This window comes from Exophiala viscosa (assembly GCF_022695815.1).
Source record: "Exophiala viscosa unplaced genomic scaffold EDD37scaffold_6, whole genome shotgun sequence".
Taxonomy (NCBI): Eukaryota; Fungi; Ascomycota; class Eurotiomycetes; order Chaetothyriales; family Herpotrichiellaceae; genus Exophiala; species Exophiala viscosa.
The window spans coordinates 200,339-225,087 of record NW_026944358.1 but is presented as its reverse complement, the minus strand read 5'-3'; the positions used below and the strand labels follow the sequence as shown (position 1 = coordinate 225,087).

Here is a 24,749-nt window from a genome sequence, read left to right as displayed (position 1 = left end):
CGGCCGAACCGCTTCTTCTGGTATGGATAGCCGGAGGTCGCCCACGCTTCTTCCTTTCTACGTCGCCAAGAGTCAACTGCGTTGATGCGCCACGCCTGTGCTCCTTGCGCAGGGGCGGACGAGGTGAAGGGGAACGTTCGTGAGAAGAATGGCGAGGATAAGTTGCGGATCGTGTTTCGCGCCGTTCGGGAGCTGCAGGATCTATACCGCCAGAATTATTCTTTGTGCGTTGTTTGCTTATCGACGGGAGTAGATCGCTCGGGCGACGTCTGCGAGTTTCATTCTCGACTGGTTGCTCCTCCGCATCGTCCGAATCTCCTGTGTGGTCCACACGCTTCCGCCGCGTAGGTTGGCTTCGAAGAGATGCAATATTGCTGGATACGTCTGAATCACTATCTGCGGAATGGGTGTCTAATCTGGGAGATGATAAAGGTGAACTGTGCCGACTCGAGGTGGAAAAGGTGGTTTCGTCTGGGACATCTTCGATACTACGCTTGCGCTTTCTGCCGTTACTGTCGACAGTGATCGCAGCTGCACCATTGATTGATCCAGCTGCTGTGACTGTTGCGATTGTCACAGATCCTGCCGCAGACGCGTTATTGTTGGTGGCTCTTCGCTTCTCGGGCGACTGGATCAACGTTTCCGCCTCGGAATCGCCCTCTGCATCAGCGTCTGCATCTGCGTCAGTACCATCGTCCATGACATGGTCGACGACGCTGGCAATTGGCGGCGCAGGCTCGGAAACCATCTCTTCTGGTCGTGGTGTTACAACAGTTTCGGTCGGCCCATTGGTGGTTGCCTTATCGACATCCTTTCCAGCGTCGACACGTTCGACATCCGCTGGACCGACCGATTCGCTCATTACTGTCTCCGCCTTCTCTTCATTGTTCTTTTGTTCGATTATGTCTGCCGTTTTGGAGGGAAATGGACGTGATCGTAGTGGAGGAAACGGGAGGCTGGGTACCAAGTGCAGTTGGCTTGTATGACAGTGAGGCGGCCGTCGTCACGAAGAAGGGCGGTAGGCACCCAAGTAAGGTTGTCTGTTGAAGATGACGGACTCCTCAACCAGATAGACAGGTTTGCAGCGATGCGCTCGATTGTCGATGGTGCTGATTTGATGATTGTTTCGATGAATTCAGTTGTTTCACTCACATCATCGAAGAAGCCTCGAATCGATACGACCTTGGATCACGTGCACGGACCCTCGTTCCCTTCATTTTCCCTCCCAACAGCCAACTTCAAACATGATCTCCAACCCCTGAATCTAATCTTGATCTACATCTGATCAATTTCAATTTCACATGGACCATCACCCGATCTCAGACCTATAGGGAACACCTGTTCTCGATAATTAGGTGGTGCTGAGTCTCAGCTGTTCAGAGGAATTTTCCACCTCCCGTTCATCACCACGTCCGAGCTTTACACGAACAAAAGCCAAAGCACCTAAATATATTGATGTGATCCAGCAAATGAAAGCTAGCAGCCAGATCTTCACGCCTTCCGAGCCGCAAATCTTGTGAAGATGACAATGCTCGATTTCGCTACCTGGACAATCCGAGCATTCTACACCTTTAGCAGCATTACGATCATCGTTGTTCGATTTACTCCGGCGCTCAGAGACCGTTTCCTGCCATATGGCGCGCGAGACGTGACTGCTCACAGGGCAGGTCAATTCGCAAAGCAGCCGGCGTGGTCGGTCCAGGTACTTGACTATGCCGCGACTTGGAAAGTCCCACATTCATGGTTCATCCATTTCTACATTGTCTCTGTCACCGCCTCGACGATGGGATTGTGCTTCTTCTATCCTAGCAACTCGATCGATCGGCCCGACACCACCACAATATGCGGCACCTTGATGCTTGTCCAAGGCATTCGAAGACTCCTGGAGTGCTTCTTCCTGACCAAACCAAGTCAGTCACGCATGTGGATAGGTCACTACGCCATTGGGGTAGCGTTCTATATCGCAACCAATATCGCCATATGGACTGCAAGACCGGACGAAAGAGAACTGGACTTCAATCGTGTGTCTGGACGCAAAGTCCTTGCTGGAGGCTTATGGACGTTCAACGTCTTAGCTTACGTCTTTTTGTTCTTCTACGCTTCGTGGATGCAGAATCTATTCCATCGACACCTTGCCGGACTGCGAAAGTACACGTTGCCAGACATTGGGATGTTTCGGACTATAATAGCACCTCATTATACGGCAGAATGTGCCATCTATCTGTCCCTCGCATTCTGTCGAGACGCACACCAAGGCGGATTGGTCGACTTGACGCTTTTCTGCGCCCTGATATTCGTTGTGGTAAATCTGGGTGTCACAGCAGACGGGACCAGAGAGTGGATGTTAGCAAAGTTTCCCGAAAAGAACAGCGAGATCGAGCGACGATGGACAATGCTTCCACCAGTCTGGTAACGGGCGTCGATTTTTGCTCTACTGGACCACTGCAGTCTATTCATATTGACCTGGGACCCTCCTGCAGCTCGCTAGGTGTGTTCATGGCACGGGCTGCAGAGTCTTCGGCTGCCCTTTCTAGACACCAGTTGTGGTGCAACCGACTATGTCCGTTTTCATCTGGATCGGCAACATTGGTCTCACCTCGCATTGCAGCCCGCATCGGGAAGACAGGGCGCTTGGCTGACACCATCTTGGGATGTCCACAATGACAGACGCTCAGGACGGTGGCTTTCGTTCAAGGTGCGTCCTTTTTCGTGGCATGCTCGCTCTTTGTGTTGCCGGCTTTTCCCTTATCTGCTTGGCCATCGTCCTCCGTCTCTTTTACTGCGGCCTTGATCTCCTCCCTCAGTTTTCTCCTCTCCTCGAGCTTGGCTTCTTTCTTCAACTCCCGTTCGACCTCTTTCTCCTCTTCCTTTCGCTGTCTCTCTTCATGCGCCTCTTCCATCCACTTTGGCAGTTCATCTATGGCCTTCTCAGCATTCTTCTTGTGAATGAGCAAATAATCCTGCAAGTCCGCGGGCGAGAAATCGAAGTCCGGAATCAAGGACCCAAATTGCTTTGCCAGATCGCGAAGACGCTCCTCGGTCGAGCTTTCTGCTTGGCTCTTTTTCTCCATCTCGTCCTGTACGCCTGCTGTCGTAGTCGTACTCGGCAAATCTACATACATCCTCAAGAAGATCTCCTCGGCCTGCTTTTTGGATGCGTTCTTGAAGCCAACACGGACGCTGATTCTCCCAGCCCGGACCAAGGCGTCGTCCAGCTCGTCTGGCTTGTTGGTCGTCATGATCAAAACATGTCCCTCGGGCGCAGCCACGCCGTCGATTGCGTTAAGCAGGCCGCTGAGAGTAACGCGGCTGGTCGTCGCCGAATCAGCTTCATCATCACTTAGTTCAACAGCATCCGCGTCGTCCTTCTTGGTGCTTGCCACGGCGCCCATTGGGCCTCCAGGACCTCGCATACGTCGATTCCTGCGCCGAGACGTGGTTGACTTGCCTTTGCGGTTCAAGCCTGCCGTGTCTATGTCCTCAAGAAGCAACAAGGATCGGCCCGGTAGCTGATTCAGAAGTGAGATGAGGTCTGAGTCCGTGAGATTATGGTCGAGCAGTGTCAGGTTGTACACATCCAGGTTGAACTTTGATGCCAGAGCCAATGCGAAGGAGGTCTTGCCGACTCCTGGAGGACCATGGAACAGGTACCCTCTTCTGTATGGTATGCCATGGCTGGCGTAGAAGTTCATAGTCGTTTCGTCCATGTACTCTTCCACGTCGGCAAGCACCTGCTCTTTCTTGCCGGCGTCGAGAATCACCGTGTCCAAACCGCGGCGGGGTTTCGACGTGAGACGTGACCAGGTTGATTTCCCTCCGTATCCGCCATCATACGGCCGACGAATGATTGTCAGCGAGCGCTCTTTCTCTTTGTTCATGCGGTAAACGTGCTCAACGAATTCTTTTATGGGGATGGTCGAGCGGCCGAGGCACGACAGACTCAGGGTTTCGATTCGCTTGTACCGGTTCCCAGCGTACGTATGGCCCTCACCAAATTTCCTGGAGATGAAGAACAGGCGCTTCTGGTAGATGAAAAGCTGCACCCCCTGTCCTTGCTCGTACTTGATTTTGGGGTTTTCATTCAGACGACGAGCGGATTCTTCGACTTCCGGGTCGTGCCGACCGCGACGTCGAGGTTGAAAATCATGAGGTGTGTTGAGTGTGGCGTTGAGTAGTTGATCCGCTCTAAGGGTCTTGACTTCAGCGATGTGTGTCGTGAGGTAACTGAAGAGGTCTTCATCCGAAGAGACGTTGACGGTTGCCACGATCAGTGAGGAAAAGCGACTCCATAGTGATTGCAGCCGTGCTACTGGGTTCAAGTAGAATAGTGCGAGTACGACGCCGAAGAAGCGGAATAGTGCTGGATGTTTGTCGATGAGAGGTCGTGCTGCTGGGAAGAAGGTCGTGATGATGTATTCGGGCAATTCGATGAGGCTGCTGGTACCGGTGGCGGCGGTGCGGCGAAGTCTTTGTAGATCCATTCTGAGTATTTGAATGTAGTCTCTGCAAAAGAGGAGGAATTTAGAGATGGTACAGCCCGTTCAGTCCCTCAAATCTGTTCTGTTGCAGTGTTCCACAGAGACGTTGCAATGAGAGTCGGGCAAAGGGTGGCAGCACAAGACGACGGCACAGCATATGTCTGCGCAAACTTGAAAAAGCAGTGTTAGGTTCTCTCGTTGTCGGTGTCTATGAATGGGGATAATATAAATGTTCGAGAACCGATAAAGCAGACGAGTCTGATGTTCTCAGTTCTGCCTGGCTGATTCGCCTCGTCATGATCCTTCTCAGACCTATTATATAAGTTTTCCCCAATCAGCGACCCATGACCATCCACTGACAGCGGTTGACTGCAGGTGCGACTACTAAGTTATTCTTACTACTGTATGTACAGAAACCCTGCATCCATTGCCAGGCAGACACTGGGTCAACATGCACGATTGGGCGTTGTCCTTGTCATCAGTGGAACCTGCTAATAGGAATCAGGCCCACGAGGCGGAATTTGCAGGCTGTGCTCTGCAAGGACGAATAGTCAATCTCAGATGTCAAGGGCATTTTGCCGTGGTCGCCCAATGTACAGATGTGCAATCGGATACATGGGAGCCGCATCTATGGTACCCTCGTCGCGGGCTGGAGAGACATATGGGCGGGGCAACGGGTGAAGGTGCAGCCCTAGATAGATCACAGTCCGACATGCACAAGAGATCATCATACTCTGCTTCTATGCCCTGCTTATCACACTGCGCATGGCTATACCTCTTCATTGGTGCATGCAAATTAACCAAGGTCGAAGTTGTCCTTTCTTGCCCCGAGAGGCTTCGCTGCCTACTCTTTCCTGATCAGTCCACCTCTTGAAACATCGCTGCAAGACTTCCGCAGCTGGCGGCCGTAGCACTACTGATGAGGTCTGGATGGGCACGGCATGGGCTGCACCACAGAAAGCAAAAGTAAGTAAACAATCTGAAGCGAAAACCGAGGGGAGATTGCAGATAGCACGATGAGGGTATTGAAGCGTCGTGGCAAGATCAGCAGTTTGTGGTTCGATCCATAAGCATAAAGTAAGATGTCTTCCTCGTTCAAGGCGTTGTAGCAAGATAGAATGGTGAGCTAGGATCAGATATCTAAAGTAGTGTATGAGTACAAGCCAAATGACAACGAGAGATGATTGTTTCTTCTTGGGCGAGGCGGTGACGAACATTAATACGTCATTTGCTTGTAACAGCGAAAACCGCATGCGTCCAAATCTGGCTGCATGATTCTCTTTCTCGTTGCTTCTTTTTTTGCCTCTACAATACGAACACCTCTCATCTTTCCGTTTACATAGAAACCCGGGAGCATGCCGAGCTGCAGCTGACGGGGCCTCACCTTTCCAATCAACTTGCCATTTTTGACTCGCAAACATGCCTGCGGTTCTGCGCAACGGGCGCACCGTTGGTCAACAGGACGAGAAGCCCGAGTCGTCCAAGACCGAGACCAGGTTCACGACGCCGACCACCATGTCAAGACCTTCCACATATCTCCTCCTCATCTACCCTGTCATACTTGCGATTGGCTCCCTCTATTCTGTCCTTTCACCGATCGCGGCACCACCTGTTGCTCCGCTGGCACCTGGAGTTACTTCTGAGGCCAATACTCCCTCAACAGCCCCCGTCAACTATTTCTCGACCAAAAGGAACATCTTCAACGTGTATTTTGTCAAGCGTGGCTGGTTCTGGATGACACTAGCTTTCGTTCTGCTCCAGATAACAACTCGACCACCTCCAGCCATCAAACAAAAGCACTACCTCCAAGCCGCATTACGCTACACGCTAGCAACCTTCTCCTGGTTCTTGACAACACAATGGTGCTTCGGTCCCGCTCTCATCGACCGCAGCTTTACCATCACAGGCGGTCGCTGCGAACCTCACATCCTGAACACCAATGGCATTGGAGAAGTCATTGGTATGACCCAAATTAACTCCGGACCTGTCTGCAAGGCTGTTGGCGGGCGCTGGAAGGGTGGTCACGATATCTCTGGTCACGTCTTCATCCTTACGTTAGCCTCGGCTTTCCTCATCTACGAACTGTATATTTCCGATCGGGATTCCTCCCATCCGCACGTTTCTCCCAGGGCTGCAGCGGCAGTTGCGCATGACATGACGGAAGAAGAACGCAAAGCAGTGGGAGGATGGGAAAGCGAGACCGTCGCCAAGGTCCGAATGTGGTCGCGATACATATTGTATGGGGTTGTTGTGTTGGATTTCTGGATGCTGATGATGACGGCGATTTGGTTCCATACATGGCAAGAAAAGCTCAGTGGATTGCTGATCGCTGGATCGACCTTGTACGGCATTTACTTTTTGGGACACCATGTGCCCGAGTGGAGGTCAATCGCTGGAGGGTTATAAGCACACGCAGAAGAGGATGATAAGGGCGAATGGACAACAGGGCTCGATCAGCATCCAGGATTACGACACAGCATAGCGCATGGCAATGGCGACGAATTAGTGTTTCTAAGTAATGCATCACAGTGTAAAATACTTCTCTCTGAGCTCATTTTGGACTTTTGCTTCCACCAAGTATGAATTTACAGTCATAACACCGTCCCTATTTATCAGCAAGAAGAATCGTCCACTACAACTATATCACACAACTCCACACAGCAAACATAGCTGTATCTACCAGGTACCCGAAAGACCGTCCTGTGCACAGAGCACATATAATACCCTCCATTGACCACATGGAATCTGATATACAACACCAACAAGCAGGTCAGCATCAGACTTTATCCAACTTGGCCAACCGTTTAGCCTGCTCCTCACGTTCCGCGTTTTTGTTTACACGCTCTCCATCCCCAGCGGCACCCTCAGCATCACTATCCGAAAACTCATCATCATCATCGCCTGCCAGCTGGAAATACTCTTCCGCTTCATCCGCGCCAATCGGCACAGCCTTTTGCGTGGCAGCAGGCCTTCTTGTCCTCGCACGCCCAACGACCAACGTAAGAACAATCAATTCGACCGCCGCCAACGCCACAGTCAAACTAACGGTCAACCATCCGTATTGGCGCAAAAGGAGTCCAGACGCAACATTCAGCATGGCCATCGGCAACACCACCCTTCCAAGCCATACATGCACGGCTCCCATCCAGGTTCGTCGACCGCCGTGGGGAGAAATGTAGATGACATGGTGGCGCCAGCCGAGAACCGTTTGAACGGCCAGAGCACAAATGATCAGGATGCCGAGGTACTGATGCCAGATGGAGATGGAGCGGCTGTTGACGAAGCCGATTAGAGCGCCGACGGACACGGATACGCTGGAGAGTGAGTTGATGGTCCAGTGGAGGTTGAAGGCTGTAGCCCGGGGAGACCTCAAGAAGTAGACGCCCAATGGGTACAGCACCAAGAAGGAGAGGGTCATAAGGAAGCCGTGGATGTGCCTGTGACCATATCAGTCAGTCAACTGTGTCAAGGGGTTACGCAGGGAGGGGGAGTGGGTATGAGGACATACCACATCAATGAACGGATGTTGAATTGCTTGACTGTCTTGACCGGCTCTTCAACCTTGGAGCCGTTGTCGGCACCAGACTTGTCGGTACCGTCCGAGACTTCCTTGTCAGAATCCGATGTTGATTTGTCGCTATCGCTGGTACTTCCACCACCGAGGGCATCCTTGTGCTGCGAAATGAGGTTCTCTCCAGCGTCCAATTCCTCTGTCGTCGGTACGAGCGGGTCTCCAATCTCATTGACACCCTTGTGGCTTTCCATATCGTTAATAGGACCGAAGAATGCCACAGGAGACAATGCGTTTTTAAGATCAGCCCAGAGAAATCCAAACCCTAGTCCGAATTGATGCATGTCGATGCCACGCTCGGCCGAAAAGTCGCTGCCGAAATCTTGTTTGAAGTTACTGCTCCAGATCATGGACTGTTTCGTCGTGTCGTTGTGCACGCCCAACTCGCAGGCCGTCCACTTGTCGTAGCCTCTGACGATGAACTCGGCGACACCAAGGTGTGAGGGCTTCGCCTGGAGTTTCTCTTGGTAGAATTGCCCGGTGTACTCCTCGAAGCGGGTCGAGACGACGTCGACAGTCGGCACTTCGCCGGAGTAGAAATCCTTCATTTCTGGGATGGGTCGTGGTGGATGGTGGCCATCGACAGTGCGTACGGTCAGGGTAAGCGTGTTGCTTGCTGGGTCGCCGTACGTGATGAACATCAACGCGCCTTTCATTTGGGGGCCTAACGCTAGAGACGCCCATCCTTTGGCGCTGGACGCATAGCGGAATGCCCACATGCGGACGTACAGATCTGATTGCTGTGTGGTTTCATTGTAGTAATTTACCAAGCTGAATGCCTGGTCCGCGCGGCCGGATTCGCCGGTGTGCTTGACGAATTGGACTGGTCGGTAAGCTGAGACGATGCTGAGGAGCGCGAGCAGCAGCGCTGACAGCGAAGATATGTTGTACATGATTGAATGTTGTAGTGATCAATTAGTGTATCGCGTTCAGAAGGGAAGCGAAGCAGAAGCGCGTTCGTGAGAAGGCGTCAAGTCAAGTCGTGTAGCCTTTTCGACACTAAATTGGAAATCCCCTGATATCGATTTGTCGGAATAGGGGGATTGCGCGTACCCCGCCAAATCTCGAAATTGTCCGCTTCACTACCCGAGCAGAACAACAGTATTTCTCTTGATCGATCCAAGAGATATAAGAAGTGTCGAACAAGATAAGAATACAATTAAAATGATACTGAATCCCAGAAAACGGGTGAAAACGTGTCTGGTGGAGAGAAGCTCGCAATTGGGAAAAGGACAATTCGTTGAAAAAAGAAGGGCCGCCAATATTAGACGGCACTAAGCCCGATGGGGACATGGCCTTGATTGACCACGTTTCTCCAGGGGTAAAGAGAGTAGAGAGTAAGCATTGCTATCAGTACTCGTAGACAGGTAGACTGATCAGTGGTCTGATTCCAATATCTATTTCATTGCAAGACGTCCACAGTATCGCCTCCTTGCTGATTCTATACCATACATTCTCGATCTGGGTATCTATCCCTTGACAAGAACTCTCTTTTCAAGAGGCTCAAACGTCTTCTCAGCCGGTCCTCCAGTAGGCTTGCCAAAAACAAGTTGAGCCTTGAGCTTCCACGACTCGGGCAGCCCATAAGTCGAAAGGACATCAGCTGTAATACCAGGATGGAAGTTGAAATGTTGAAGGTTGGCACCTGAAATGAGTTAGACATCATCATTGCGTTGACCACAATTTCCGATCAATACATACCGAGCCCTACTGCTTCAAGAGCAGTCCAGGCTAACAAGTCACTGTCAGCTACTCTCCTTGCAACAGCCCCGAGTGGAAACTTACCGATGAATTGATGGATCCCAGAAGAGTGGTCCGACCCTGAGACTCCGTCAGCATCACTTCACAAATTGAAAGAACACTGGAGGCCTACATTCGGTCAATAGGGGCTTGGTCATAGGATGCTTCTCGCCCAGACCGTGCAGTGCGTCCTGGTCTTCAAACCACATGACAGTGCCGTAACTCTCGTTGAATCCCTTGATGCGGCCGGCCATGTAGGTCTTCATGCCCTCGTCCAAGGGAACCTGGTCCATGTGTTTTTTGACAATGGCCCAGAGTTTGTCGTGCTCACCTTTGAGCAAGACGACAGCACGGGCGGATTGGACGTTGTACGTCGATGGCGACCATTTGATGGCCTCCTTGACGATTTCTTCCACGCGTGAGTCGGGAATGGTCGACTCTTTGGACAAGGTGTAGATGGAGCGACGGTTCTGGACCAGCTCGAAGAAGGTGTCTACTGGAGCCATGGTTGCGTCTGAAACTGGTCGGTGGGTTGTGTGCGTCTAGTGAAGCGCTGGTCAGGACAATCTGTAAGTCACCGAGAAAATGTTAGCGTAGAGGAGAAGCAGGCCGACCATTGCGTACGTCCGTTTCTTTATATTCTGAACGGCAGCCCTCCCCTCCATCAGGCCCCCATTCTGCCGTCTTAACAATCAACTTGGTCTCACAACCCTCATTCCACGCCATGTCAACAAGATCATTCAGCCTCACCGCTGTTCAAATTTCATGCCTGTGCCATCCAATAGCATAGGGTCCAGGGAGGGTCTCGCCATTTTGGAGTACTGCCTGAGGACCAATGGTTGTAATTCTGAAGGTCCATATCGTCTCTCGGGCGAGAAGTTGACTTTGGGATCACAAATCATGTGACAGCGAGCGAGCCTTATTGCAATTGAGAAACAGACTTCCACTGAAAGCGCGTTGTTGGTAAGCAGGTGGAGTATATGCGGAATGAAGCCTTGCTTGCATAACATATGTGATGTCTGATTCCACAAGCAGCTGAAATTACCACATTCGCTCACTATCTGAACCTGGGATTGCACGGTTTAGCACCAACGACCAAAACATTGTCTCACTAGGCGAAAAGGTGGTCAGTATGTCAACGACGAGGAATCAGAGGAAATAAGAAGAAACATTGAGCAACAATTAAAGACGTTCATTCTGGAAAAAGCAACGGTGCTGACCCGGTCAGGAAGCATATGTTACACGATTCCAAGCTTGCATCTTGTCTTGCCTGCTTGAGATTGTAGAACAGATTCCCTCCTTATTCCTGGCCGTTGCCTCAATAATGCTTTTGAATTGCACAGCATTTTGCAAAGACTTTCACTGTAACCGATCTTTCCCATGCAAATGCCTGCTCGTGCCTCAAGATCGCCAGGTATGACCTTCCGAAACAATGAGTGTGCCCTTCACTAGTACAAAGTCGATGATGGATTTGATTCTGATGGTGGTGTCGAATTGCATGTGTGTAGATTCGGTAGGTAGATTGATCATGGGTCAATCTACTTTCCGCCGAGGCTGGGGAAGGCGCTTTCGTCGTTAACAGCAACACCTGGGCCATCGCTGCTGCCGCCACGTCCACGTCCACGGCCACGGAACTCGCCGCGATCTCCTCCACGATCTCCACGGCCACGACCGCGACCACGACCACGGAACTCACCACGATCGCCACCGAAGTCGCCACGGTCACCTCGGTCACCACGGTCGGGACGCTCTCGGCGCTCACCACCGAAGTCACCACGCTCACCGCGACCACGACCGCCACGGCCACGGCCACGGCCACCGGCCTCGCGTGGCTGCTCCTTGAACGAGTAGTCGATGTCGAGGAAGTTCTTCTTCGTAGCACGCTCGCGCTCACGTCTGGCCTTTTCTTCTCCCTTGAAGTAGTCGGCGCGCTCTTCCTTGGTCAGCTCTTTGGCCGACTTCCACTTCTTGTCCTCCTTTGCGCCCTCGTTTGGTGCACGAGCTTCCTTGAGACCAAGTTCCTCAAGCTTCTTAGCGGCCTTCTCAGCCAAGTAGTCGGCATAAGACTTGCTGTTGTCCTCGGGCTCCTCTTCGCCTGCTGGAGCGGTCTCACCACCCTCGGCTGTTGTTACTGGCTCAGCATTCTCGTTCCAAACTTGATTCGCACCAGCGTCCCAACCACCTTCCTTTTCCTCCTTTTTGGCAATGGCCTCGCCAGCTTTCTCGTCAGCGAATTCGCCATCGGCGGTGGCTTCACCCCAACCGTGTCCCTCTTGCTTGGGATGTTCACTACGAGGATTAGCAAAGAACAATCACCGTATAGTCTTGAAGACTCACGCAATGCCGGTACGGTTGACATGTCGATCACCACCTCGACGGGGTCGGTCACCACCACGGCCACCTCGTCGAGTACCAGCAGCGCCTTCTGTGCGACCTGGTTTGTTTCCGAAACCATCAGCGCCTTCACCTTCGGTAGGCTTGTCGCGGTTGTAGGTTCGGCCAGTAGCTCGGTCACGGAATGCTGTCGCGCTCGTCAGAGATATGGTTGTTTTGAATATCATGTTCCAAATCCGTACCTGCTTCGCTTCCACTGAACCCACCTCCTCTTCGACCTCCACGGCCGCGAGTCGCTACGTTGCCGAGGGGATCAGCAGCTGGTGCCTCCTTTGGAGCATCGCGTTTGCCAGCTCGAGCAACTGGCTTTTCGATGGCCTTGGTAGGTGGTTCAGGTTCGCGATCGGAATCCTGGTCAGAGGTGTTGCCTGAAGTGCCAAGTTAGCACATTTCCAGGGTCAGTATTTGGCGGGTAACATACCCAACAGCTCGTAGAGGTTCTAAATATGTCAGCTAATGTTCGCGACAACAAATCGACATCCATTTGATTGTATAGTGTCCAATGGTGTTGATGCTCACCTTGCTCTTGACGTCCGCCATGACGTTTTCCTCTCGAGCGCCTTCCGTGAAGGCCTACTTTTATTGAAACTCCAACTCGATCGGTAGAAGGAGAGACGCCCGACCAAGACAAGTTCCCAAAGATAAGGACCTTGTCAGTGCCGAGAGGAGAATGATGTCTGGTTGGAGGCAAGTCGTGAGGTTACAGCCGCATTCGTGTGCTCAATGATGAAATTCACCCAGCTATTGAAAATCGATCGTGTGGTGGCTTGGCGGTCGATAGCACGTGCCTCGGTCTTGCCCTTGTGCACGTGATGCATCACCAATAAGTCCCCCAGTAGACTCCTCATCAAGAGCAGAGTAAATATACAATTGATTGTGAATTAAGTATGTTCAACCTAAGGCTGAGAGGGCCCAGGGGCCGTAGAACTGGGTATCAACTACGAAACTTCCCTTCTGCTGACAGAGTGTCCTATCATCCGTCAAAGAATAACAAAACACGGACGCCATCGCTAGCATGCAACTTTTGAATACCTCAAGGTTGATTCAAAATTCAAACTCCAGCCGCCCAATGCAAACGTGTCGGTATCCTCATAAGTCTTATCTCCGTTGTTGCGTCGGAGGATACGTGAACGGGTTCGGAAAGTGCATAGACGCCGTGAGTCCGAAAGGATCTGCATCCAACATTGGGTCATAAGGATCGATCATGAGATTGCCACTTCCATCGCTGGCAGCACTCGTGGTCATGGGTGGTGATGCTTGCATTCCCATTCGCATGCCAGAATCTACAGTGGTCGGGGGAAGACGGAAGTTCGGAATGAAGCTGTCCGTGTCGACGTCTTCTGCGTCGAAATCGTCCATGATGTCTTGTTGTGCATCGTACTCCTGTTCTGTAACACGCAATCAGTCTAGGACGAACAGAGCTCCACATGCAGAGGGGGCGGGTCAGCTTGCCGAGTTGAGAATAATGCTTCTGGAATGAAGCCGGATAATAATTATCCTGCATAGTAGGATTGGCTTGAGCTCGTGGGGGAAACGCTTGGGCGGTGGCCTGGTTCGGAAAGGTTCTTGCTGCTGGGACTCTACGCTGCGGCGCAAATACATGGTGCTGTAAAGGTGGCAACGGCCGTCCCTGCTGCTGCTGTTGAGGTTGCTGAGTTGCTATATCAGTTGCAGGTGAGGTCATCCCACCTTGCAAGGCAAAGCCAGGTGATCTTGCCGTCGAAGGGGACGAGTTCTGCGACGGGGGAGTGGGCTGTACTGTGGGTGAGTCTGCGAAACTGCGTTGTCCACCACTCTGGGAAGATGAATTTACTGTCTGAATAGGGGGAGCCATGGCAGGTCGATGCCTGGCTTGCTGTTGTCGACTGAGCATTGCCTTCTGCATTGGCGATGCCTGACCAGTGACCGGAGGCACGCGGTGTGGCCGTAGATTTGGACTGCCTTTGAGGGCTAGTTCAGCTTGAACATCGATACCTAGAGTCGTGAGCTTTGAGATAAGTGGATGAAGCAGCGGCATTACCTTTCTCTAGTAAGACTCGTTCCAGCAATGAATTCTTGTATCGTAGCATTAGGCATTCGTCGGCAGCGGCACGGTGGCTCTGTTGAAGGTTTTGGAGAGTCTCTTCATGTTGCTGAATAGTCGTTTCGAGCTGCTTGATGTATTCGGTCCTACGCTCACGAAAGGCAGCTTGAGCTTGACGGTTTCTTTGCTTTCGTTCTTCTGAGGTGGCATATATCTGGATATCTGTTAAACGTGTGCCATGATAGTCAGCAGAGTCCAGAACATACCGGCTTCCGCCCTCCTTTGCGTTTCGGCGCTGGGGCTGGATCTTGAGTTTGTTTCTCGGAGCCAACCCCAGTGCTGTCATCAGGCTCTGGCGACTCGCCGTCTAGAGAGGAACCATATTCGTCGATACTAGGCTCGCGCTTTGGCACCACAGATTCCGGTAGGATAACGTCGGGATTCGCGACTGAGCCCATGCCTTCTCCACGCAACCGAGTCTAATGCAATGTCCCTGGCATAAGCGCCCGCTGATAGGTTCAGGTTGACCTTAGAATAGCCGCGAATAGACGCGAGCGCCCCTGAATGATCTGATACCCAAAACGTAAACACTCAGATGGGTGACAATTGGAAACAGAGATAAGAAATGGTAGAGCAATAAGCATGCCCACAAAAGAAATGTGGTGAGGTAATAGAATAAGACAACAGAATTTTATCAAAGAGGGGTTAAAGGTCGGCTCGTGCGGCTTCGGAGGAAGGAACAGGGCTTATTGAGAGCCCAGTCTGCAGTTTCTGCAATGGCGCGTGGCTTTCAACCTGAGCTTTTGTTGGTTGGAGTCTCGAAGCTGAAAGAGTGCAGTATTCCCTGTCGGATGTATGGGAAGGAGCAGGCAAGCAACAAGCTAAACATTCAAGTGTGGTTTGATGAGGATCAAGAGGAAAGTTACGAAGCCGATCATGGCGCCTTCTCACGCAACAGATTTTTTCCTCCTTTGTAAATGAGGCGGTCAAAGCGTAGAGTGTGCCTGGAAGTGGATGGTATGAAAAGCTCTTCCCTCCAGGTTCATTCCGCACTCGGCTTTCACATTGGAAAATCATGACTGGAGGCCTCTCTCTTTCCAGAACCGTGAAAATTTCTTCATTGGCAGGTCGGAAAAAGGACGTGAAAAAATACAAGCCACGTGGGGGAAAAAATTTTCAGCGTCGGGCTGCAAGCTACAAATGTGCGGGAACCAATAAGGTCGATGTTGACCGCGTCCAATGCCTCGATTCGCTCTAGAAGGTCACAATAGATCAACACTGATCCAACGTCAGGCGAACGCCGGCTGCGTCAGATGAAACGCACCAAGACGCTTGACGCCAACTTGGACCCTTTGAAGTAGGCCATCCATGCCATCCCCGCTTCATCGTGTCGCCTTTCTCCGTGGAACCATCTCGCCGCCAGCCTTCCCCCTGACTTCTCCCTGCCATCGCGGCCCATAATCTGGTCGGCTTCTTTTGATAGACGGAACATGCCCGTAGATCACTTCCAGCCCGTTTCTACCCCAGTTTCGACCCCAGACCACTGACATCTGTTGGTCCGAAGTTGTAGGAGATCACGGATCGGGTACAGAATATGGCATCTGTACAGGTGGGGAAGACCGCGTTGCATCGAGTGGTGCACTCCGATACGCCAGAAGTGACATGATCTGTAGTCCGGCACATCCACTGATCGCTGACGACAACCTTCGCCAGACCTGTCCTAGATTGCTCTTGCTTAGAGCCAATGGAGTCTGCACACAAGACATTCACATGACCCTGATCATCCGATTTGGAAGGTGAACGTCAGGATTAAGACCTTCAACTCCTAGCAGTCACCCTTGAGATTGGTGTCAGAATGAAGCAGTAGCGGCGCTGGCAAAGGATGTTGCGCAGTTGTTATGCTCGTCGTCGAATGACCTGGGGAGATGGCACCTGTAACCCTGCTGTTGAGGGTGTTTGCATATTCGGTTCCATGGTCAAAAGTTGAATATTTGCAACATGTCTCCTTGTGAGGCGCTTTGGACAACATGGACCAGGCAGGTTGAGTGAGGCTTGATTCCGGTTTGAACCCAGTTGCGACAAGTATCCGACGCTCCTGACGCAACGAGAAATAATAAGAGTGCACAGCTTGAAGCTTCTGAGCTTCTAAGGGAAAGAGCCTGTTCGTTGAGTATGTGATCGCTCTTTCTTCCGGTAAGGAAGTCTATGTGGTCAGGCACAATTGATGGCTGGCATGTCCTTGCACAAGTCGAGTTGCGGTTTTCACCCGATTTGCTTCGCCATTGACCCTCGTTTCGTTGACACTTGCTGTGGATAAGACTTCATGATCATACGTGTGCAAATTGTACTGTACATCACCGCTTGAGCAGCCCTAGGAAATTGAGCCGTACGCAGTTGCGATGCGTGCGGCTGTCAACGTTCAATGGAGCAGTGGGCACTAAGAGGTGAGATTCTTTCGAAATGTGAGGTTTCAAACACTGACCCAGATCAGACCCTCCAAAGAAATATCAATTAGGAAAGCGAGCATCACCTGAGGATGGAAATCATATCCGAAGACCCTTTTCCTCACGCCTTGAGACCTTTACAAGACCTATTTCAGCTCTAGCCAGACACCGCGTACACCAATTATCGGAAATACGTGAAGCATCAACGTCCTCGAAAACAGGTACTATCACGAAGGCAACCTCAGGATGGACCGATGGTGGTGATAACAGACCAAAGACACCAGTACCTCCAGGAGACGCCCTCTCTCATTCCACTTCTTCAGAGTGCCCAACTCCAAATGCACTACGCCCGGTGCCACGAAATGGTTCTGCAGCCTTAGGCAATAAAACAGCAAGTGCTATCAGTCTCCCTCACGGACGCATCCCCGAACGGAGGTCCTCGGCCAGCATCTTCTCCCGCAGTCTGGCAGGTTCGGCTCCAGGTTCATTGCAAGAGCTGCACACATGGAAAGTACCAGGGTTGGACGATACAAGAAAAATAATCCCAGACAGGGGACGCGCAGATTCACCTGTCCGTCGTGCTATGGCGTCCAGCGCTCAATCCTCGGAGGTCTTTCGACCGTCTCTTGCACGAACCTTCATTCGAACCACTCCTCCTCATGAAGTCTTGGACAATGGCAGTGCTCGACATTCCCGAGTCGAATTATCCGTCCGCTTGCCTGCCCCACTCTTCGTCGGAGGTGGTACCGTCGAAGGCCAAATGACAATCGAGGTCGACGGTGGAGCATCAAGAAGACCCAAATTGCAGCCAATATACATCTCCAGGGCTTCTGTGGACGTTATTGGGGTCGAAGAGATCAGTGATGGGCGGCGATGGGTGTTTCTCTCGCTAGCAACGGAATTGTTTGACCACGAAAATCCACCTCCTCCAGCCCTGGTCAAGTCTCAGCTGCCTCAACCGAGTCCAGATCTTTGGTGGGAGATGAAGACTGCGACAGCTAGCATCCCCTTCTGCATCAATCTACCTCTGAAACTTGGCCCTCCTCCTTACGCCTCGAAACAGGCGTCCATACGCTATTTGCTGTGCCCTTCACTTTCTATCAAAGTAGGAGGCAAGAGAAGTATTGTCAGGCAAACATGGAACATTCAGATGCTCACTGTGCACGATCCAGAAAAGGCTTTGGCCAGTCTTCCCAGCCCACTGCTCGCAGCAGACACATTGTACCTCGCACGAGAACCAGAGATGCAGACGGTGAAGCTTACTGCGGGGCTTCACCGACAGACATGGGTGAATGGTGCCAAGATCTTCATCGATGTCCATATCGCAAACAACACGCCAAAGACGGTCAAGAAAATCGAGGTCCAGCTCGAGAAGACAACGTTGTGGTATACGCACGCTGCGGCAGGGACTTTTGACAAAAGCGCAAACCACCTGCGACTCCCCAAACGTACTGACTCCGGCATCATTAGCAGTACCACGCTGAAAAAGTCTGATACATGGCAAGGTGTCACTTCTCACTCATCGGAGGTCAAGACAATCGAATTGGAAGCTCCTCGTGGCCATGTCACCATCAGCACAGGCAGGTACTTTGAGGTCAGATACTTTGTCAATGTGGTGGTTACCGTGAAGTTGTTCAAAACCGTTGCAGTCCAGCTTCCGGTTACCATCATACCAATCAACTCTCTGGACATACTACCAAATTCGCTTGCACAAGTGGCTGCCTCTATTGAAGCCAAACGGGCGAAGACAGTACCAGTCCCATCGAGTGGCCCAAGCCGGGCATCGTATCATCAAGGCCAAGTCTTCACCATCCCACTACGACCCTCGTTGGAGAATGCGAGCCGGGAAGAAGGCCCGATGCCACTTGCAGATCTAGACAACCTAAAGCAAGACCTGGACAAGTCTCCAAGAAAGGTTCACGGTCAGGCAGGCGTTGCCAATGATGGGACAAACGAGAACAAGCCTCCTGAACGTGCGAGCATGGCATCATCGTCGCATCACCATATGGAGCGGCATCCAAGTTGTTATCATTGTCATGTTGCCGAGAATCAGGATACACCCATGGGCAAAGGTCCACGACTGCCTAGACTTCAAGTCTCTACTTCAGGACTTGGCTTTTCCGAAACAGAATTCGAAGTGTCTGCGGACTCACCTCCTCGAAAGGTGATGTTGAGTGAGCGGGAGCGAAACATGATCAATCAAGACAGAGAACTGCGCAAGCGGCAAGAGCGGAAAGACATGAACCAAAACAGACCCAGTGGGGACATAAAACGCGGACATGAACTACGGCAATCCAGAGACCAGCCAAGCTACAGAAATGTGGTAGCAAACCCCAACGCGGCACCCAGGCCGCCGGCCCTGGGAAGCCTCAGCCCGAGTGGTGTGAGATGGCGAAGCAACAGTGGCAATCTGCATGCGCCACCAAAAGCTGCAAGATCTAGGTCTAAGACGAATCCTGAAAGATTATCTAGAGCAGTGTCAACGCACAAGCCACGAAGAAAGTCCAGTAGCGCTCGACTTCCTGTCGACGGACCAGCATATGCCGGAGCGCATCGAAGACTGAGCAAGGACGTCGGTTACAAAGGTAGTCTGGACCGGCTCTTTTGAAGAACGAAAAGAGGTTGATTATGTCGAACGGGTTATCGAGTAAGATCCATCTGCAGAGTAAGATCCATCTGCATAGCGTATGCACACGCTCAGAATACGCGAAATCAGATGGTTCAGTCCTGAATATGATAGCAGACATAGCGCTGAGCTGTAAGATAGCTGTCTATAGTTTCTTGAAGAACAATATATGCCAGCGAAGCAAGGGGGACGTTCGGGACCTTAGTATCATTGGTCAACGGATTCCGTGACGAGAACCAGACTTGCACCAATTCCCTCACTGTCTAGAGGTCGTTCATCTACCTCACTCTCACCCTTGGCGGGAACAAATATTCTGACCTCTCTGATCCCGACACCACGTTCCTTCAACCAAGTTTCGTCTTCGGCATCCCTCGGGGCGTGGATATCAATACCCACTCTACCCTCAAGGCCTTTCATAGCTTCCGGGTTAGGCGCGCTGAGCAAGAAACTCACGCTCGTGCTCGGCTTATACCGAAATCCACCGTGCGTTTTGGGTTCCGCACCAGTCACAGCGCTGTACAGTTTCACGTAATGTTCGATATGCGACTCCGGCACAACGACTTCGACGGATAAAATGCCCTTGGCGCCACAAGGGTGTGTTGTTAGCGTTTTGTCGTTGGACGGCACACGTAGTTCTCGAGGTGTCTCGTCGTGGCAGAAGAACGGGGTGTCGAGACGTGTCGTGGGGAAGAATGTCTCTGTTGATTTAGGCACGTTCGGGCCGTCGGAGTATGATGGTTTTGTGACGAACCATTTGCAGTGTTGGCCGTCTTTGCGTTGTCGGCCGCCGCCGGAGGGTTGGCTGAAGGTTACGCCTAGACCGTCGTCTGAGCCCTCGAGGCGTTGAGTGACGGCGGCATAAGTGTCGTGTGCGGATTGAGGGGATGTTAAGGCAAAGTCGATTAGGCCTGCGGGTTTGCTGGCCCAATCGAGGAATTCGACTGGAGGTGCGATCCAGTTTAGGAGTTCGATGAGGGTGCCGTCGGAGAAGATGATGAGTTTGTTGCGGGAGGAACCACCCTTGTGAGTGCCGCCCTCGATGATGTGGAAGTTATCGCTTAGCCAGGCTGGGAGGTTCTCAAAGTCGGGGGTGTCGAGGAGTAGGACGATGTGGTCGTGCGAGATGTCGGATACAGATGCTAGTGATGGGGCCATAGTTGGGACGTCGAGGTCGAGCTTGCTAGATCTCGAGGACGGAGTCCACTTTCGCAGTAGGTGTTTCTAGTAAGAGAAGGGTTTCAGATCAGGCTGGCAGATAGACGGGGCTTCTGGTTGACGCTGATTTGTTTTCGACGTTCGTAGAGGTTGCTTGTTGAGGCCGAAACTCCTGCTGCTGATATCCTTTACTTGCCTTGGAGGGCGGTAGATATCAGAAGAAAGAGTGGGGGAGCAAGGTACAAGGATGGTGCATTGCGGAGGATACCGCAGAATTGCGGACAGTAGGAGGGAGTCAATGATGAACCCGTCCGGTAACTCGATGGCGCAACGTGTGGGTAAGGGAGTGCAGCTGACTCATCTACAGGTAATCGAAGAAGGCCAGACCATGTAATACCTAGGTACCTGGGTAAATATATCTTGGTACATTGTCTTCTGTTCGTGAATCAAGTCCTATGTAGCAAGTATGGGCACATAATTGTAGGTATGATGGCACGGTTCATGCACATTTTCTCATTGAATTTATCTTCATAAGACATTTTTGCCCAGGGCAGCAGCACGTATGCTGGCATGGCAGACAGCAGCCCATCAAATTGAGAGCTCTGCCTCCGTCGAACTACAGAGTCTTCGTCTCTGTCCCATTGAGCAAAGGAAGCCGTCCTCGCCAATTGGCAGAGTCTGCTCAAAGCAGCGTGCACTCCCAAAGGATGACATAAGAGTTTCATGTCTCTTGGTAAAACATCTCCCAAAATGCGCATTCGAGTCATGCTCCAGTCACCATGGCATACTCATTGAGTCGAGGACTCATCTAAACGCCATCATGCCTGGTGCAGGTCAAAGATATCAAGTCTTGGATGCTCCAAGTATCCCCATCCCCTTGATTTGTATGGTACAGAATTCGACTCCACAACACCAACGCAATAACGAGCATATGTCGGAAGCTCCAATGCCTCTAATTCTGTTCTTTGGTCGCATTGGCCTTTTTGCCCTGCGACTTTGCGTTCGTTGGCGAATCATCAGGTTTATTCGTAACGTTGGAAAGGCTGATAGCAATCTTGCGCGGCTTCCGCCCTTCGACATGGTTCTCTCTGTCCACACTGCTCGACAATGTAGGTTGGTCACTAGCCTGCTTTGACCGTAGGAACCCTTTTTTGCGTCTCAGGGAGCCTGATGATGCAAGACTTGATGCACTGGAAGTCGAATTCCTTCGTTTGGGACCACCAGATAGTTTGCCCAACTCATCCTCATCGTCGTCATCTTGTCTCCGTCGCTTTTCCGTCAGACGCTCTGGAGGATTTTGCAGCTCTGACTCTGCGGACGACTTGATCTCGGGCGATGGTTGTAATCTCTTCTCAGGGGTGGCCCGGTTGTCGGGTGTTGATGCCTCTTTTCCACTTTCAGGAGTCAGAGGAGTTTGCGGCGTGGACAATGCCTTGGAATCCATATTTTCGTCCTCGTCATCGTCAGGGTAGTCGACTAGTGGTTTAGTGATCGGAGAAGCACTTCCATTCAACATTTCTGACTTCATCCTTCTGCGATGCCATTGCATACGCTCGGATACGTCTTTGACATCCTCACGCTCTGCATCCTCATCGTGCTCTTCTTCATCGTCGTCAGAGGTGTTGAAATAGTCTTCTTCGTTCGCGTCCATTTCCTGAAGCCCTTGCCATCTGCCATTGATGTGAACGCGGTTCATTGGAGGTGTTGCATCGTCCTGGCTGTACAGCGTGTGTTCGGGTTCAGGATGAGTGGTGGTCATGTGTTCATATTTGACAGTGAGGTCTTCGAAAGTGTCCACGTAGGTAATGTCTTGCAGCTTCTCACGATAATTCTCACCCAGATGCAGAATGATCGGCTTGATCTCTTCCCTTCGGATAAACTCGAAGAGTTCCAGACACGCCGAATTCAGGAGATTATCCCTCGGCATTGTGTCAATAACGATTCCCAATAGAGCTCCAAATGCACCACTCTTGATGACCTGAGCAGCATAGAATTGATCTTGCAACGATATGCATGTGCGGAAGAATTTGAGTGCTGTCAATTTGAGTGGTTTCTGGGGCACTTTTATCAGCATAGCCACTCGAGGTGCTGGATTTTCAGCAAGGATGAAAGACCGGCTTCCCATGGAATGCTGGCGGATAAAGAAGGTCAGGATCTCCACCAAATATGAAAACAACGAGACTTCCTGGTAGCTGAAGTTGCGCAATGACTCTCTTGAATCAAGATCTCTCAATGGCTTGAACAGCTTCCGGCAAGATCGATCGAAGTTCTCTTGGGCAAAATCCTCTCTTTTCTGTTGCGCATCCGTCATCTGCGGTGGGCGAGAGAGTTTCGTCATATACTCGGAGTTCTGTCGATTTTGCATGGGATCATTCGAAGGAGGCTGAGGATCCAAAAGAATCTTAATAGCGTCTGCCAATTGGTTCTTGACTCCCAAATCCGTCTCCGCGTGCAAGAGGTCGATAAGTGTGTCGGTTAGAGGAGTCTTCTTCTCGTGCACAGCTTTGAGCATGTAACCTCGCATCATATTAGGATCGTGATCCAGCAAAGCCACAAGGATGTCGATGCCAGTTGTTCTCATCGTTGGTTCGGGGTGCTTTACAGCAAAGGTGATGACCGAGAAGAGGCCATGAGCGATGAAATTGTTGAGCAAATTTGCGCGCGCTTGCATTTGCAGGGTCTTCGCGATGGCAGCGCATTGCTGCAAGAAATGCACCGCTTGCTCCTTACGCTTGACGTCGGTGTTGTCGGGATTGAATATCGCAAAAAGCTCTTTCAAGAAAGTGGTGTTGTTCTGAAGATGTTGTACAATGTCGACCTGGTTAAAGAAGATAAGGGAATTCAATACGCCAAAGGTGGGATCATCCAGTATTCGGGCCAAAACGACATCCTTCAAATACTGTAGTCGCCAGGTTTGCCGGATCTTCCTTTTGATGTTTGGATCCTTAATCTCAACCACCTCTTTATATCTCGATTCGTCCGATAGATATTGTCGGTGATTGGCCTTGTGGGTAGGGAAATCAGGATCATACTCCAGGGCGCCCACAACACCGATGATTATGTCGTCCGTGACAAGGTGTTCGATGACAGCGTTATCGTTCATCAAAATCAGCGCTTTCATGATATTGCATAACCTGTGCAAATCCGATAGACTCTCAAGGTCTTCTGCGATCTCCACCAAGGGTATTAGTTTGGAAACATAGTCCTCTTTCAGTAGAAATTTTGCCAGCGCTTCGCGACCTCCTTGGGTGATGCTTGCTTGTCGAATGTTCTGCTCGATTTCGTCTAGGTTGCTCAGTTCGGGAGGGTTAAGGGTGAATGATGTCGAAATGTTGTCGAGCGCGTCATCCGAGAGGCCATCGTCTTCCAACTTGTCAGTATCTTATCTCATTTTAGATTCGCGCAGCCTTTACCTGGAAGTGCCAACAGTTGTTGCTGGACTTGGTGGACAAATTCCCTGCCCCATGGTTAGACTCCACGCTTCGGCGAAAGGCGCGCTGGACTTACCATATAACTGCGCAACCGTCCGCCTCTTGGAAACTGAGCGCCATATCGACGCCATTGGTTTCAGTCCACACGATCAACGTGTCTGTCACGCGTCAGTTGTTTTTCATCCAGCACTTGGGTGTTGTAAGATTCCGACCTTGTTGTTTCTGATACCCATCATCCTTGACGATTTTCGTCTCGAGCAGCATACGATCGGGTTGGTCCTCGGACTCGACGTAGATACGTGGTTCATCCTACAAGACGGTAGTTAGGGCATGCTCTCCACATTGCAGGCGCGCGACATGCGATCGCGCCCAGTCGGCGTGTAGAACGTACATTGATGACCTGCCCGGTGCAAAACCCGGTACCTCGATCAAACCAATCATTGTCGCGCAACTCGTACACCTTCACTCTTTTCTTGTCGTTGGCAAGCGGCACCTGCGGCGCCTGCATTGCCATGACGAAGAAAATGGGATGGACGAATGGACATCAGCAGGCTGGAGATTGATAACCGTGACCGTGTGCCAACTTTGTTTTGCAGGTGTGGCAAGGTGCGCAAGTGACGCTGGCTATCGATATTCCCACCGAATGAGGTTTAGTCGTCCCCGCCGCAGTTAGAAAGTCTTAGGCTCCGGAGCCGGATAATCAAGCCCCCGAATGAGATAATCTTTCTGCCTCAGGCACCTAAACGCACCTAGAGGCAGGGTTACAGGGTACCTACCTAGGTATTGGTCTATGGCCCACGGAAAGCTTCGATCATTTCTCGTATTAACAAGCCTTCAATTGAGGGGATTTTCTTCGGCTGCAGCATGTGCCTAATAAGTCAAGCGTG

General features: G+C 51.4%; 10 protein-coding genes across 10 annotated transcripts; 3 read left to right on the top strand and 7 right to left on the bottom strand.

The window, feature by feature from the left end:
- Positions 1 to 1,254: 1,254 nt before the first annotated feature.
- Positions 1,255 to 2,552, top strand: EDD37DRAFT_424272 (3-oxo-5alpha-steroid 4-dehydrogenase). Its single transcript, XM_062812595.1, has one exon. It carries the CDS (start codon positions 1,523 to 1,525, stop codon positions 2,411 to 2,413), a length of 891 nt encoding a protein of 296 aa, XP_062669340.1. The 5' UTR covers positions 1,255 to 1,522; the 3' UTR covers positions 2,414 to 2,552.
- On the bottom strand, positions 2,553 to 4,711 carry EDD37DRAFT_424411 (mitochondrial chaperone BCS1). The gene has a single exon (XM_062812597.1). It carries the CDS (start codon positions 4,479 to 4,481, stop codon positions 2,691 to 2,693), a length of 1,791 nt encoding a protein of 596 aa, XP_062669339.1. The 5' UTR covers positions 4,482 to 4,711; the 3' UTR covers positions 2,553 to 2,690.
- Positions 4,712 to 5,782: 1,071 nt separating this feature from the next.
- EDD37DRAFT_631696 (inositol phospholipid synthesis and fat-storage-inducing TM-domain-containing protein) lies at positions 5,783 to 7,045 on the top strand. The gene has a single exon (XM_062816669.1). It carries the CDS (start codon positions 5,898 to 5,900, stop codon positions 6,882 to 6,884), a length of 987 nt encoding a protein of 328 aa, XP_062669338.1. The 5' UTR covers positions 5,783 to 5,897; the 3' UTR covers positions 6,885 to 7,045.
- Positions 7,046 to 9,391, bottom strand: EDD37DRAFT_666200 (uncharacterized protein). The gene is made up of 2 exons (XM_062819263.1): positions 7,987 to 9,391; positions 7,046 to 7,915 (listed from the first exon to the last, which is right to left on the bottom strand). The coding sequence occupies exons 1-2, from the start codon at positions 8,940 to 8,942 to the stop codon at positions 7,255 to 7,257; spliced, it is 1,617 nt and encodes a 538-aa protein (XP_062669337.1). The 5' UTR covers positions 8,943 to 9,391; the 3' UTR covers positions 7,046 to 7,254.
- EDD37DRAFT_423153 (Nitroreductase-like protein) lies at positions 9,273 to 10,415 on the bottom strand. The gene is made up of 4 exons (XM_062812593.1): positions 9,923 to 10,415; positions 9,835 to 9,870; positions 9,751 to 9,780; positions 9,273 to 9,694 (listed from the first exon to the last, which is right to left on the bottom strand). Exons 1-4 carry the CDS (start codon positions 10,293 to 10,295, stop codon positions 9,519 to 9,521), a joined length of 615 nt encoding a protein of 204 aa, XP_062669336.1. The 5' UTR covers positions 10,296 to 10,415; the 3' UTR covers positions 9,273 to 9,518.
- A 912-nt stretch (positions 10,416 to 11,327) lies between these two features.
- On the bottom strand, positions 11,328 to 12,723 carry EDD37DRAFT_650542 (uncharacterized protein; the record flags this gene model as incomplete). The annotated part of the gene is made up of 5 exons (XM_062818263.1): positions 11,328 to 12,078; positions 12,127 to 12,310; positions 12,366 to 12,551; positions 12,605 to 12,623; positions 12,703 to 12,723. The coding sequence occupies 5 exons, from the start codon at positions 12,721 to 12,723 to the stop codon at positions 11,328 to 11,330; spliced, it is 1,161 nt and encodes a 386-aa protein (XP_062669335.1).
- Positions 12,724 to 13,037: 314 nt separating this feature from the next.
- On the bottom strand, positions 13,038 to 14,495 carry EDD37DRAFT_631688 (uncharacterized protein). Its single transcript, XM_062816668.1, has 2 exons — positions 14,204 to 14,495; positions 13,038 to 14,157 (listed from the first exon to the last, which is right to left on the bottom strand). Exons 1-2 carry the CDS (start codon positions 14,250 to 14,252, stop codon positions 13,373 to 13,375), a joined length of 834 nt encoding a protein of 277 aa, XP_062669334.1. The 5' UTR covers positions 14,253 to 14,495; the 3' UTR covers positions 13,038 to 13,372.
- Positions 14,496 to 16,690: 2,195 nt separating this feature from the next.
- Positions 16,691 to 19,258, top strand: EDD37DRAFT_565339 (uncharacterized protein; the record flags this gene model as incomplete). The annotated part of the gene is made up of 1 exon (XM_062814052.1): positions 16,691 to 19,258. A coding segment is annotated over one exon (2,568 nt), but the record flags the coding sequence as incomplete, so codon positions are not given.
- A 112-nt stretch (positions 19,259 to 19,370) lies between these two features.
- Positions 19,371 to 20,826, bottom strand: EDD37DRAFT_423143 (glyoxalase-like domain-containing protein). The gene has a single exon (XM_062812592.1). The coding sequence runs from the start codon at positions 20,429 to 20,431 to the stop codon at positions 19,484 to 19,486; it is 948 nt and encodes a 315-aa protein (XP_062669332.1). The 5' UTR covers positions 20,432 to 20,826; the 3' UTR covers positions 19,371 to 19,483.
- Positions 20,827 to 21,290: 464 nt separating this feature from the next.
- Positions 21,291 to 24,376, bottom strand: EDD37DRAFT_681679 (component of IIS longevity pathway SMK-1-domain-containing protein; the record flags this gene model as incomplete). The annotated part of the gene is made up of 5 exons (XM_062819763.1): positions 21,291 to 23,812; positions 23,845 to 23,888; positions 23,939 to 24,020; positions 24,075 to 24,171; positions 24,254 to 24,376. The coding sequence occupies 5 exons, from the start codon at positions 24,374 to 24,376 to the stop codon at positions 21,384 to 21,386; spliced, it is 2,775 nt and encodes a 924-aa protein (XP_062669331.1). The 3' UTR covers positions 21,291 to 21,383.
- Positions 24,377 to 24,749: the final 373 nt, after the last annotated feature.

Bases quoted from the DNA above. Each gene is read 5' to 3' on its own strand.
- EDD37DRAFT_666200 (XM_062819263.1), bottom strand. From the start codon at position 8,942: ATGTACAACATATCTTCGCTGTCAGCGCTGCTGCTCGCGCTCCTCAGC. The intron at 7,916-7,986 runs GTATGTCCTCAT...ATATGGTCACAG, and splicing joins AACATCCGTTCATTGATGTG to GCACATCCACGGCTTCCTTA.
- EDD37DRAFT_424411 (XM_062812597.1), bottom strand. From the start codon at position 4,481: ATGGATCTACAAAGACTTCGCCGCACCGCCGCCACCGGTACCAGCAGC.
- EDD37DRAFT_631696 (XM_062816669.1), top strand. From the start codon at position 5,898: ATGCCTGCGGTTCTGCGCAACGGGCGCACCGTTGGTCAACAGGACGAG.
- EDD37DRAFT_424272 (XM_062812595.1), top strand. From the start codon at position 1,523: ATGACAATGCTCGATTTCGCTACCTGGACAATCCGAGCATTCTACACC.
- EDD37DRAFT_423143 (XM_062812592.1), bottom strand. From the start codon at position 20,431: ATGGCCCCATCACTAGCATCTGTATCCGACATCTCGCACGACCACATC.
- EDD37DRAFT_631688 (XM_062816668.1), bottom strand. From the start codon at position 14,252: ATGCTACGATACAAGAATTCATTGCTGGAACGAGTCTTACTAGAGAAA. The intron at 14,158-14,203 runs GTAATGCCGCTG...TCACGACTCTAG, and splicing joins ACGAGTCTTACTAGAGAAAG to GTATCGATGTTCAAGCTGAA.
- EDD37DRAFT_423153 (XM_062812593.1), bottom strand. From the start codon at position 10,295: ATGGCTCCAGTAGACACCTTCTTCGAGCTGGTCCAGAACCGTCGCTCC. The intron at 9,781-9,834 runs GTAAGTTTCCAC...GTGACTTGTTAG, and splicing joins TGGGATCCATCAATTCATCG to CCTGGACTGCTCTTGAAGCA. The intron at 9,695-9,750 runs GTATGTATTGAT...AACTCATTTCAG, and splicing joins TCTTGAAGCAGTAGGGCTCG to GTGCCAACCTTCAACATTTC.